The following is a 14920-nucleotide window of genomic DNA, read 5'->3' as shown; positions in this document are numbered from 1 at the left end:
AGCAATTGCTCTCTCTGATGAAGATAAGAAGAAGGAAATAAAATCTGCTGTAAAGGAGCAAAGTGAAGAGAGTGATTTAAACCGATCCATATCTCCAAAGAGGGGAAGAGGAAGACCAAGGAGAAGTTCTCTACTGTCTGAAGAAGACATCAAACAGGAGATAATCTCTGATGAGTTGAACATTAAAGAAGAATCTATGTCTGAAGAATCTCCAAAATCAACAAGAGGTAGAGGGAGGCCTAAGAAGAAATCATCGGGTTCAGATGATGTGTCTTCAAGCAGTAAAAGTCAAACAAGGAGTACAAGACAAGCATCTAGTGAGCATGTGAGCAATGAGAGTAGTGCCGTTTCTCCCAAAACTCATAAACGTAATCAAGATAGAACTTCCAGTGGATCAGGAAAGGAGGAAGAATTCTCTGGAAGATCAAGAAAGGGTCTTGTCACTAGTAGTGATACTCTAAACAGGGAAACAAGGCTTAAAGATAAGACAGCTCTTACAAATGGAAGACCAGTTAGGTTGAAGAAGAAGGTCAATTTGGAATATCCAGGATTGTCTTCCTTAGCTTCCAAAAGAAATGCCATTTTGTCCAGAAAAATTCACTCCTTGAGGGACAGCAGAATCAAACAGCAGAAATTGAAACAAGTGATATCCATGCAAGGAAAGAAACTGGAAAGAATTGTTAATGAAAATGGAGTAAAAAGGGGAAGAGGCCGGCCACGAAAATATGAAGTAGAAAAAACAAGGAAATCAGAAGATGTGCAGAGTAAGGAAAAGAAAAATGAAAGAAGAAATACTGATGCTCATGAAAAGAAGGATGACACAGAAAAAGAGAAAAAAGAACCAAAAGATGCAAAGGACAGTAAAATGTCAGATAAGGATGAAGAAAATAATAAGAAGGAAAATCTTAAGGAAACAAAAGAGACACCAGGTAAAGATGTGAATACTGAATCAAGCAAGAGGCAGATAGCCAAGAAACGTAAGAGTAAAACTGACATTGAAAACTCAATTCTCAATGTGATTCAGCAGTCAAATACGTCAACTTTGCTGAAGTGTCCTGTGCAGCAAGTAACAACTATAACTGATTCAGAAATTATCACTATAAATGATGAAACATCAGAGGATGAAGTGATCTTTTGTGAGAAAACGGGAGATTTCCTGTCCAGGGGTGAAAAAAATGCTGCCAAAAGTTGTGAAACCCAGTGTGATTTTGATAGTGATTTGTCACCTCTTAAAACTGATATTAGTGTTGTGAGCACATCAAGTAGTTCACAGATCTCATCAACATCAAAAAATGTTCAGGCAGGAAATCAGAAAAGTCCTTCCAAATCAGAAACTGTCAGGGAAAAAACTTCTTCCATGCAAGAAACGGTATCAAAATCTACTCCGGCATCTTTAAGTGAAAAACAAAAAGATGCACTTGAACCAGATAAAAATGAAAAAACCAAAATGACGGAAAAAGCACCAGAAATTCACATGAACAAAGGGAAAGAAACTCCTATAGAAGATTTAGAGAAGGACACATCTAATGAAGATTTAGGAAAGAAAACATCAACAGAAAAATTTGTGGATCAAATTATGAATGACCCTGCCATTAAGCAGTTGACACCTGTTGAACTTTTAGAACTACAGAACAAAGTCACTGATAAAAAAGTGGATTTTTCTGCTCCAAGCAAGGTGGATACAGAAGCCACAATCAAAACCATAAAAGAATTTTTGAAAAAGAAAATAGAAGAAGGAACCAACAAGACCCTGTATGTGACAGATGCTGGAAATGTAGAAACTCAAGGCCAAAGTTCATCTGAACAGAAGAGTTTCTCTGAGCCAGTCTCTGTGATGAAAATAAACCTGCCCTCAAGTGTGACTCCTCAAGACATTAAGAAAATTATCGAGGCTCATAAGAGAGCCACTGGAACTCTCGGGAAGTCAGAGAGCAGTATAGGCATAACACCTATATCTAGATCCTCACCCTTACAGTCTCTGATGAGTCAGTCTACAACATCTATGTTAAGTTCCAAATCCACTTCCCCACAGTTCTGCCAAGCACAATCACAGCAAGTCAATCCAACAGTACAAACAAGTACGGTTTCTCCAAACCCTGTGATGCCACAGAGCTTTGGAATAACAGCTTCTCCCATGTCTGCAGCAAATGCTCTTCTAGCAGCAGCTAATGCCATCACTCCCTCTTCCAATCCAATACTCCCATCACCCTCTCCCATGATGTCACCCCAAAATGCCATCATGCCCTCTCCAAACACAGTGATCTCACAGTCACCCCCGAATCTTCCAGCCCTTAATCAGTTGCTACCATCTCATCCACCTGCCATCCAGCCTGCAGCTATAATATCTCAGAGTGCAATTTTACCTGTGGGACAGCAGTTGTCGATGATGTCTCCAAGTGCCATACTGCCCCAACAGCAGACTCCATTGGTCACAGGTGGTATTCAGGGACCATTGTATTCTGTCAGCAATAGCACTCCAGGGTATCAAGCCATATCTCCAGCAATCATGACCGTCCCAGAACCACCCAAGACTTACCTGCTTCCCCCAAATCAGAACTTAATAACTGTGCCACAAAGTCAGAATATATTGAATGTTCCTCAGAGTCAACTGATGACACCAAACATTCCTCAACAGTTGGACAGTTACATGCTTTCACTTGTGAACAATTCTGGGATCCGAGTCAGCCAGAGTTTACTTAATGCTGGTGTTTCTCCAGTGATGAACAGTACACAATTCGTGCAGAGTGTTCCGCAGGTGCAGAACATTACACCACTTCAAAATATTCCACATATTATTCAGAACATGGGATTTCAAAATAGTACTCAGCAAGGATTATTGCAGACACAATCAACAGCACAAAATCAAGGACCAGCCATTAAAACTGTACCTGTAAATAGTCAGTTACAATCATTTGTTCGTCCAAGTACTTCTCTTGTTGCTAGCAATCCTGTGCCATCTGTTAGCCTCCCACCATCAAATCCAACAATCGTTAGAGTATTTGTAGATGGAAAGCCAATAGCTATGACTACAGATGCATCTGTTCTGAATGATCCCACTTCATTTTTAGCAAAATTAGATCCAACAGCTCTTCAAAGAGGGAGGTACAATATGTCTATGACTTCCCATCGGGTCACTTCAACAACAACCTTAACAGTGTCTACCACGGGCAATACCACCAGTTTGAAAACTACCTGTTCTCCAACTACAGCAAACAAAGTATTGACTGCTTTACTCAAGTCTCGTACTAAAGTGGTGTCTGATTCAGCACTGCATACTTCTGTGACAACAAAGACTCCTAGAGGCAGGCCAGTAAAATCTACAATCCCATCTCCAAAAAAGACAATCTTCCGAAAACTAACAAAACCACTTACCTCCACGAGCACAGTTTCAACAATGGCATGTCTGTCTTCTGGTCCGTCACTTTCAACCAGTTCAATGGCTATACAGGCAGCTCCACACACTAGACTTCCACCAGCTATGGCACAGAACAGAAGCCTTTTACCAGCCTCATTTAAATCCCAGGGAGAAGATACAAAATCAGCAGCAAAAACAGTTCCAGTGATGAAAATTTCTAGCACACCAGAGATGGTTTTGAATAAACCATACGTTGTTCGCAAGGCAGATGGGACAATAGTCAAGAAGATCATTAAAACTGCACCCAAAGAAGACTTTGCCATTCAGCCAAAGGTCATGAAGGCAATAATGAAGAAACTGGGAGGTGACAAATCCCTTCCGATTTTAGGGAAACATGGCAAAGGTTACGAAATGTTATCTGTTCGAGTCAAGAGCAAGGCAGCTGTGAAAGCCAAGGAGAAGAGAAAGCGCCTTCGAAAGAGTCCTCAGAAAGTCCGAATGGGACTTCCACAACCTTCAGGTAAATTAACATTACCTAGCATTTAATAAATTTTTGACATTGAAAGCAACCTACAAAGATAAATTATACTAACTTCTCATCAAAAACAAACCTTAGCAAGATATTGATTGAAAGTATGAAGGTACATATAGAAGGCTTTGAAAGAGGTAGAGCCACTTTGGGCTATATTTGGCCCTGAGAATTTCTGAAAATTCAAAATCGCTCAGTTTAGGTTGCAAATGCAGTATTTATCACTTGAACTGTTGGTGACCACATATCTATTAATTTTGTGACGTAATTTCACATCTAGTCGATGCATTATGACGTCATAAAATGGGTCATTTTCCTCATATTCTGTAAATTCCTTTGAAAATGACCTAAAGATGAAGCGTTTTTTCAATATTTCATATAGAGCACAACCCCTGATCCAAAATATGCCAATACATAATGAAAGGCCTAATTCTGAAGATCAAAAAACATGTTTTATTTTTTGGATCGTGGGCTGTGCTCATATTTAAATTCTTTGCTGAAGGTAGTCAAATACGCATGTTTTCTGCAAATTTCAAGAACATTGCAATTTCTCAAAGCCTGTTTTCAAATATTTGGATTCTCAAAACGAAATTTCATTATAGAACATGAAAGCACCAAGTGTCTACTTTATTTTGATATATGTAAATGGAAAGAGGGTGATAGATAATTAATTGATATAAGTACAGGGCCATTTTATGCAAAAGATGGCTCTTGCTCTTTGACATTGAGGCTTATTGTAAATCTGACTTTCAGGTACTTTGAGTCACCCCATCATACACCCCCACAAAGAGCTAATGACCCTCCCTCAGCCTGCCCTTGAGGAAGAGGTGGAGGAGACTCCATATGGACAGTTTCAGCAGGAGCAGCAAGAGAAACAACTGGGAAAACACAAAAAGGATGGGCCCAAATTCCAGTTCAAGATCTCAAGTGATGATGGCTTCTCCTGCAAAGGGGACTCCATGGCAGGTTAGTGATCGGGAACAAATGATGATACTTCAGATTATGAGTGATAGTTGTGTTAGGATATACTTGTAGTGGAAAGTAGACGTCAGCTGTGTCTTATGTATTGAAAAGTCCATTTGAAAAAGATTATGAAAAGTCAGTTTTACCATGGATAATCTGTTTTGTTTTGTTTTTCCAGAGGTTTGGCAGCAAGTTATAGAGAGAGTTCAGGATTTGCGATCCTCAGCTAGAATGAAGCATCTGTCATTTACAAGTAAGCAGACATTGCTGTTCTTGGCAACAATTTTTCACACAGTGTTGTGTTTAGCATGTAATTAATTGACTGCCGTCATGAGAAAAGGGCCCTTATCTTTTGACGCCACAATGCTCAGAAAACGACGTCAAAGTCGCGGTATTGTAAACACGGAAGTAATTTTTGTTGACTGCATTTTGTATACAAGAAATAAAATTGAATTCAAGAATTTGAAACTTGATGCGGACATTTTTTAATAGGTTTTGATATTATTACAATTTCGTACTGAAATTTATTCATAATTTTGTTTAAGTATTCAACTTCATGTTGATATACGGGACATTGGACATGCCCATTCCTAGCTCTGGAACAGCGATTAAAATGATGTCTATAACATTGACTAAATTAAAGATGCTGCATATTTGTTTTCTTGGCAATTTACAAATGCTTAAATTTGAATTAATTTAAGGTACATTGATACTCTGATAAGAGAGATAACTCTAAATGACACAAATCTCTATTATTTCTTTATAAATTTGTCAAGTTGAAGTGCCTTTGATGTCAAATTTTGCCCTGCAAGCCATGATAAAATTGTTTGTATTTTATTTTGAATAATTATATTTTTCTTTTGGAAAATTATAAAAGTTAAAGTAACATTTTATATGAGTAAGCAGAGGGTTTATTAACCTTCATATTAAAAGGCATATTCCATATACATGTATATTTTTTTCCAGAGAGAGAGAGAGAGAGAGAGAGAGAGAGAGAGAGAGAGAGAGAGAGAGAGAGAGAAGGAAGGAGAGTGAGCGAGAGATCTATGCATATACTCAGTAGTAATTACCGTTCGTTTAAGCGCTACTTTTTTTCCTGAAAAATATATGCCATTTAAAACATATTTAGCCATTTTAATTTTAATCCATAGTTAATCATACTGATGTTCTCCGAAAGCAAGCCTTCTGTGAACTGTCGATTTTAAAATGTGTGTAAAAGAAATAAGAGAGTGAGGGGGGGGGGGGGGGGGGGTTAAGAAAACAAACCAAAAAAATCTCCGAATACAAAGACCGCGATTAAAGTTAAAGCTAAGAAACATAATCCGTCTTTGGTTGAATAAAGATACTGGTAACATGGGAGATCCAAACCTTCTTCATGAATATTAAATATTTACTAAATTAACAATAATATAATATGCTACGGAAAAAAATACGGAGGATGGGGCATCGTCGCAAACCACGGCCAAGATGTACGATCTTCTCCCATTCTGGTCGTGGTTGAATGAAGAAAATTTCTCGTAGTTCATTTAAATATTGACCAATGCGCGTAAAGCATAGTCGGATAATGAACTTTGATGTGACCTTTCAATATCCAATCGCAGTGTACGAAATACTGTAGATCACTTAATTTTCGCGACACTTTATTTTCGCGAGATAGACATTGACTCCTTATTAGCGAGACAAAATTTTCACGAATTGTGGTCATTGCTCTATGTAATCTTAAGGAATTCTATTATACGCGAGAATGAAATTTTCGCGAGCATACCGTCTCGCGTAATTACGCGAAAATAAAGTGATTTACAGTATTTCTTGAGTACTGCTGATGTCATTTGTTGATTTCAATTGCGGTAGAAACAAAACTTGTCATTCTCTGAATATGACGCCACAATAGAGATAAGAGGGTTAAATATTCAAAATTACGACACTTTTTGTGTTCAAGCAGCCACGGGTATAGAAAAGAGCTACATGTATATGCGGACTCTGAACGTAGCTTGAGACAATGAGGATGTCGATGCCACAAAAATTTTGCTACAATAAAATTTGTTTCAAAAACTAATTTAAAATGATCGAATAAATACATTCAAAGGAATTGTATTATAGAAATTACTATTGTTTCAAATTTCTGAAATTGTTCCGATGAAATGAATGAAAGAAATCCCACTAGAACCTGTATTGCAATATGTTAAAAAATAAACTACAGCTATCGTAGACTTTCCCCAAATGCATTATACTCAATGTTGAAGAAATTAACAATATTACATCGACAGTGATATTTTGAATGAGGATATTTGTAAACCAATTTTGTAAACCTTTTAAGGAAAAAAACCCACTATAGATTAAGCAAAAAGACGTACAAATTTCTGGCTGATACCAGATATATGGCTACATCTCTTGAGAATACATCGCTGATAGAGCAAAAAGTATAAGTGGCAAGTGGTTATGGGTGTAATTTCCAAAAGTAATGAAAATGTTTAAAATCTTTAAAAACTTTAATGAGCGTGAAATATGTATCACTGACTATTGAATTCATGATATGAAATAAATAAGTCACGTTTTATGTTGAAAACTTCAACTCTGATACATGTATTAAAATATCCTGCAAATCTCGACATTGATTTCTTAAAGTTCCGTTGAAATCGACATAAGACATTATATCATAATCCTAACATGACTCTACGGAAAGGAATTAATAAACAACCACAATTTTTTCTGTTTTAAAGAAAAATATTGGCCATTACAGTCTCATACATCATGTAGCAACGGTGTGGGGTGGAGGTGTTACATTGAAAGTCCGATTTCCCCCTACCGCCCCCCCGTTTCCCTCCACACACACACTTTTTGTTGCAGCAAAGTCAAATCCGTGCACTATAGGGCAAAAGAATAAGGCAGTGTATTATGTTTGATTAAGAAACTTTGATACGGAAAGAGGACTGAACCTAACCCCCCCCCCCCCACGACGAAATTGGATTCGAGTTTCGACCCCCTCCCCCTTTATTTTTGATTGGGCATTTTTTAAAGGTAAAATTTATTTATTTTTTTCTGCCCCCCCCCCCTTTCTTTCAAACGAATTGTGTGGGTACAGGCGAAAATACGAGTAGTTTTTTTTTATTTTGATATGTTTTGAAGTAATAACTAGGGAAAATGGTTTTCCTAAATATTTTAAGCGAAAGAGAGTCAAACTAGAGCGGTAATACTTAATTAACAGCATCGTCTCGTAGAAAAAGCATTAACGTAATATTTTATTATTGGATAAGACAATCGCATCGAAATGTGAAAAGTTGTTTAGCCATTGTCACGGAGGAATATGAAATAGACAACCTTTCATGGCCGTAAAAAAATTTGTTTTACTTGTCAATTTGAGGTATAAATTCAAAGAAAGTTTCAATTTAGGGTATTGTATATAAATAATTAATTTAATTGTCCTTTATTTGCCTATTTACTGAATACTACGTTTCTACTCCATAACTAAGACAGACGAAGGAAATGAATTGTTAAACAATGTAAACTTAGAGCTTTAAACATTTTTAATAAAATATTCAAAAACGTAAAAAAAAAATTAAAATCCACTTGCATGGAAGACGGGAACGTATAATTTTTTTCATGAATGTTTATAAAAGGAATAAAAAATTTTAAAAACAAATTTACATATCTTGACGTATCTAAATATATTTCTCAGTTATATTTTTCAGCCATACAGAAAATACATTTTTTTCTTTTTTTTATCGTAACAGTTATAGGGAATAAAGTTACGTGCGTATGTGTTGGTGAGTGAATGCTGTCTCATGAGATTTTTTTAATATCGGGATCGACGTGGTCTTTGCGAGGGGTGCCCCGTTTTGCGCGCGGTGTCCTTTTGCATGGAATTCTCTCTCTAAATAAATATTTCTTTTTATCTTTAAGTGTAACAAGTGTTTTATATATTTTATAAATTGAATTAGATTATTTTGTATAAAAAGAATTTGTATGGGTTAATTAAAACAAATATCATTTCCCTACCGATTATGTTATAAACCATTCTTAGATTCTATCTGCACCCCTTCCCCTTTTATGAAATTGCTAGATCTACTCTAAAATTAGCATGAAAATAGTAAAAACACATGAAATCCCTTAGGAATAGTTAAATACTAGTCGTTTGGAAGAAAAAAAATAATAAATGCTTTCTCAAGTTTTTAATTCTCAAAACGATTGAGGTAATTTAAATAACATGTGATTTTAATATTTTTTGAAAATTGAATTAGACGCAGGCGACGTCATTCCGTTTTCAGTGTGTAACGTCAAAGTTATTTTTGGAGAGCCTCACTAAAATACTCATAAAATACAGAAAAAGTGAGATATTTTCAAAATTTATGTATATTTGCATTCAGAAAGAGTCCGGCTATCAAAATTTACCAAAAAGTCAATTTATGAAAATTTGACCTTAAGGGCCCTTTTCTCGTGACGGCAGTCAATTTACATGTAGAACTACTATAAGTTGTCTAAACTTTTTTTGTACAATTTTGACTAGGTTTGGATCCTACCAGGTTGTTTGGCGTAAGTTATAACCCAGTTGTCTACTTAGTGGAACAGTTGTTTGGGGCCCAGAACTGTCGGAACTACAACTTCAAATACCATCAGTATGACATGGCTGATTTAGAAGAGGTAAGGCTTCTGCAAAGTCTCTGTGCAATGTTATACCATACATGTTAACTCTATCGATTTAGGCAGGAGTCTACCGCTTTTTCACTCCATCTCCCGCCTACCGCTTTTATTCATAAATCTACTGCTTTTCTACAAAAGTTTGGTCAAGAATATTTTTGGTTCGCTTGGGTGTCGATTTTGAAGCCACTCTTCATAAAATCTCATTAGATATCATGTGATTTGACCCAGAAGAATACAAACGCTTTTTTTTGTACCAATGTGTACATAGATTTCAAGCACATATTTGACAACGACAACACCACAAAACTCGGTGATTACATTGGTTACAATCTCATCACTTCCAAGGAAAAGGAGATATAGCATTCTAGAATTGGATGAAAACGTTTGACATCGTCTATAAAAGCACAGGTGCTCAAAATTTTATCAATAAAGTCAATAGAAATCCCTGGATTGACAAAGCCATGAGGCATTAGATAATCACGGAAAATCCACGCAGCACAGTTAAGGTTACAAATGGAAATATCGGCGATTTTTTAAGATAAAAAATACATACTTTATTAGGATGGGCGATTCTTTTTAGAAATTCACTGCTATCAAAAAAATGAAATGTGGTTTAAATCTACGTGTTGGGGACATTTAGATTTTTTATTTAGACTTTTCATGTGATGTCGACGTCACATGACTTTGGCAATTATACTTGCAGTTTAGAGGTCATCTATAAATTTCAATATTGCAAGGGCATAACCAAGTTAAAAATCTTAGTTTATTTTATAATCATTTTCAACACTATATGTAGTTTGTGAAAAGTGCTGCGAACCTATATAGATTCCCTTTTTTAATTGGTAAAATTTAATTTGTTGGACGGCAGGTTGAATATTTTGCTGGTCAACTACATTAAATATAGCTATAATTAATTTATTTGCAAGATTTCAAGAGGTTCGCAGCATTTTTCAAATATCTTAATGCTTCTTGAGTTTATGTGTAAAAATTTGACAAGATACATTGACCGTATGCCCTTGCAATAAATCGATTTATTAGGGCCCTTCGATTACTTTTTCATTGAATCTGCATACAAACACACGACAGTAACGTTTGTCTGGAGAATGCACGTACAGTTTATAAATAAAATACTAAAATAGACATCGCATCCAAGTTAACAGCATTTTATTTTACTGCAAATAATATTTTATTTGAGAATAAAACACATTTTTCATTGTACAAAATGTGACTTGATCAGCCTCTCACTGTGTACAAACTGCGTCATTGTTGCGAGATGACGTCACATTGACAAGTGCATTGCGATCGATGCATCGTTTGTATACTGTTGTGTGGGATTTAACAAACGACAAAACTGCATGTAATAGTAAGTGTGTCAGTGGTCTACAGCTATCCAGCAGTTTAAAATTGCAAATTATTTCATTTTGTGGTATTTTGAAGACCTTATTTTATGTGTGACGTCATAGTAAACATTTCCCGTACAAATTAGGCCCCGCCTCCTTACTGTAACCTTAACTGTGCTGCGCAGTTTATTTAACGAAAGATAGGAACTAGTTTTAGATTTGGATTAAACAATATTTCATCATCTGTTGTGTTGGACAGCAGTATGAACGTTCAGCATTATTGGTTCTAAGTGAAATCAATAAAGATGACAGTTCTAAAGGCTGTTGGGCAGTCAATCAAAGCAAAAGGATGAGCATGAAAAATATTTATATCTTGTAATTTATGTCAAACTCGAAGTGTTTCTATCTACTTCATTGCAGTTGATATTTGAGATTCATTATTGCATTGGTCATTTAAGGCCATATTTACATAATATACATCTTGGTAAACCCATGCATAAAACAGCGTGCACAATACTGCCTCTTTTGAGGTCTGAACCTCCCTATTTTTCATCAAAGTAGGTTATTATGTATGGTTAAACATGGATTGCATTTCAAGAGCTTGACCTGGATTAAACTTGCTTTTATTTAATGTCTGAAATGCACAAATATTTTTTATAGGAACCAGCTGAAAACCCTTCAGGCTGCATCAGATCGGAGCCTTTTGAGTCAAGGAAACCCTTTGACATTTTCAGCTTCCTCATGTCTCAGTATCGACACATGCCTGGTACCTGTGACAGCAAAAATGATGTTGAGATGGTTCACAAATCAGCGAGGTATTATGCATATATTTTCATGTATAAGATACTCTGTATTGATTTTTCAAATAAGTTTACAACATATACTTTTGAAGTTATCTGATTCCTTGTAAATTTCTATCTCTATATGCCAGTATGAGTAACAAGTCCACAAACACATCTAAGAGCACCAAAGTTAACATTTTCACATTTTATCTCTGGTATATTTTTTTAAGGAGCACTGTCGCTTACCTAGAGAAAAAGCTTTCAAATTTTCTCATTTAAATTTTATAATGGCATTTCTTGTTTATTTCCTGTCAAAATATTACAGTACTATAATTGAAAATTTTCTCTCATGGACTTCTTTTATCTTTGACTGGTATAAAACTACATAGTAAAAAAAGTAAATCTCGCACAATCTTCTACATTACATTTTCAGTGATTATTGCTCTAATCATTAGAAGTTGTTTGGAGTGTAGACTTTATAGCATTAACAATATATTTGCATCCCAATTTTGCAGACGAGCCACAAGCATGGATCTGCCCATGGCTATGAGATTCAGGAAACTGAAGGAACATTCAAGAGAAGCTGTTGGAGTTTACAGGTATACATGTACATTTATAAGTTCTTTTAATATCTTACTTTGGCTAAAAGTGAGCTTTTCTGAATTTTAAATTTTGTCATCCATCCATAAATTTTTCAAATGATAAATTTAAAAAAAAAAGGTGAACTGCATTTCCTATGTATACAAGCATTTACCCCCCCCCCCCACATTCAGGCTTACCTAGAACTCGTAATGCTTCAGTGAGCTCTTAAATTTTTACAGTATCTATTTCAATCCAAAGTTTAGAAGTCTGTTATGTTAATACCTTTATTTCAGGTCCCCCATACACGGCAGAGGGCTATTCTGTAAGAGGAATATAGACGAGGGCGAGATGGTGATAGAGTATGCAGGGGAGGTCATCAGAGCTTCTTTGACGGACAAGAGGGAGAAGTACTATGAAGGAAAGGTAAATATAAACAGATTTTCATATAGGAGTTATAGTAGTTTAAAATATAGAGAAAAAAGCATAAAGATTGAACAGAGAAATATTATTTGCTATTCCTGTGGGGGAAAAAAAGGATGTGTAGAAACGCAAAATTTACACAAAGAAAAAAAATTTGCTCTATTGCATGATTAAGAGGATATATATTTTAAGGGCCATTCAGCTTCAAAGATAAGTTATTATATTGTTATTTTGTGCTTGCAGTGACCTAAGTATTTAAAGATCTGCCTCTATTCCATTTCAGGGCATTGGTTGTTACATGTTTAGGATAGATGATTTTGATGTTATTGATGCCACGTTACATGGAAGTGCTGCCCGTTTTATAAACCACTCTTGTGAGGTAAATACAAGTAAATCTTTTCGAACAACATACAAGCTCAGGTTAAACATGTTTGTTTTCTATTGAAATACATGTATAACATTTCTCTTTCAGCCAAACTGCTATTCCAAGGTGATAAATGTGGACGGCAAGAAGCATATTGTGATATTTGCAATGACATCGTAAGTACAGTATATATATATAGTCTGAATACTTATGGTATATTTATTATTAAAGCTTTTTCATAATTTATGCACATTTAAATCTTGAACAAGTTGGGTGAAATTTTTTATTACCACAAAATCTTTTAGGGTCATATCGTGAACAAATGTGGTTAGATATTTAATATAATGCATTTTGTTTTTCAAGGACATTTGAAGTCTTGTATTTGAGAAACTTTTATTGAAAATTTCTTTTCATCGTAATCATAAATCACGAATCATAAAAGTGAAGTTAATGTACTCTCTGCCATGTGTGATTTTTTGGGGGGGGCAAATAATATCTACTAACTTTTGATCCAACAGAATAAAGAGAGGTGAAGAGCTTACCTATGATTACAAATTCCCAATAGAAGAGGTGAAGATTCCTTGTACATGTGGTGCTAAAAAGTGCCGCAGGTACCTCAACTAACGACTGTGATATTTATCTTGAACCCAAGAGATCAAACTGTTTTCCACTTACAATATAATTGTAAGGGGATTGTTGTATGATGGTATAATTTCCATTTTTCTTGCTTGACTCCGGTGAATTAAGAATTCCAGCTGCTTGTTAAAAGTTTCGCACATTGAATTTTATTGTTCAAAACAAGGAGATGTTGTAAAGTGACAACGAAATCCTACATCAAGACACCAAACAAGAATAGTACCGGTACTCTTATAGGACTTGTGATTGATGTGTACAGGAGAAATTATTTTTCTGTTCCATTATGTTTACAGTTTTTAAATGGCGACCATATTGTGATCATGTTATGAAATTTACTCTGGGAGATAAACTCACTTTCTAATGAGAGTCTTGACTTAACCTGATTTGAAATTTTTCATGCATCAATTTTATTTCATTTAGAAGACTTCCATCCTCATTATCAAGTATATTTTATTGTTTTTATTGTTATCTATTAAACTTACACATGTTAGTAATGTTTTGTACAATATGTTTGCACAGATCACATTTACTCGATTTGAAGATGTTATGAAATAACAAAGTTGTAAAACATTGATTTTTTTTGTACCCCCTCCATTTATTTATTGCTTTTTTTTTGTCTCTGGGTATTTGTTATAGTCATGCAATACCAGATGTGTTCAGATAGCCATTATTAAAAACATGCCCCTGTAAATATTTTGTATCGAGTGTTTTGTACATATATGTATGTAGATAGTGTAAATATCAAGTTTTTTCTGCCCTAATCTTATTACTGGTATGTTTTTATCTTGTTTCTGCTTTATTTGATAACTGCCAATTTATGACAAGAGAAAAGTTTTCATTTAACCATATATTATTAATTTAAGAAAAAAAAATGAAATGGAGAAAAATAAATTATTACACAGATGTTATCTTCTGGTTTATTTTTCCTCAAAATAGTTTTTAGGTTTTTTTGGGGGGGTTGGGGGGTTGGGTTGTGATAAGCTCAAGAATTATTCTTACATGTATTTGAACAGGTGTATATATGCCGACAACAAAAATGAACAAAGTGGAGTCAAATGGTATGTCCTGATAAAAACAAAAATGTGAAAAGAAGTTTTTTTGGCAATAGATACAGTTGTAAGAAGTTTAATCAATAATTGTGATAGAGTAGAAAACAAATTGTTATCCTGATGATAAAGTCATGGGTGGTTGGGTGAAGTTACTGGAAATCAAACACAAATTGATGGAGCTAACATTAATTGTGGAAGAACAGTAACCATGGAGGAAGCCAAATATCTTTTAGCTCACCTGAGTGGAAAGTTAAGTGAGCTT

The 14920-nt window shown here is 35.1% G+C and overlaps 1 protein-coding gene across 1 annotated transcript in view; it reads left to right on the top strand.

Annotated features, from left to right (window-relative positions):
• Positions 1–13751, top strand: part of LOC134279944 (histone-lysine N-methyltransferase 2A-like) — a 35483-nt gene extending 21732 nt beyond the window's left edge. The window contains 10 exon segments of the mRNA XM_062762352.1: positions 3–3875; positions 4638–4850; positions 5026–5100; positions 9352–9485; positions 11486–11640; positions 12123–12206; positions 12483–12612; positions 12893–12988; positions 13082–13149; positions 13492–13751. Of these exon segments, the coding sequence (XP_062618336.1) occupies positions 3–3875; positions 4638–4850; positions 5026–5100; positions 9352–9485; positions 11486–11640; positions 12123–12206; positions 12483–12612; positions 12893–12988; positions 13082–13149; positions 13492–13597 (4934 nt within the window). The 3' untranslated portion in view covers positions 13598–13751.
• The last annotated feature ends 1169 nt before the right edge of the window (positions 13752–14920 follow it).

The sequence above is a fragment of the Saccostrea cucullata genome, unplaced genomic scaffold (assembly GCF_032062105.1).
Source record: "Saccostrea cucullata isolate Sc308-1 unplaced genomic scaffold, CSIRO_AGI_Scuc_v1 ctg1860, whole genome shotgun sequence".
NCBI classification, from domain to species: domain Eukaryota; kingdom Metazoa; phylum Mollusca; class Bivalvia; order Ostreida; family Ostreidae; genus Saccostrea; species Saccostrea cuccullata.
The sequence above is the reverse complement of the archived record's forward strand: the minus strand, read 5'-3'. Positions and strand labels throughout refer to the sequence as shown.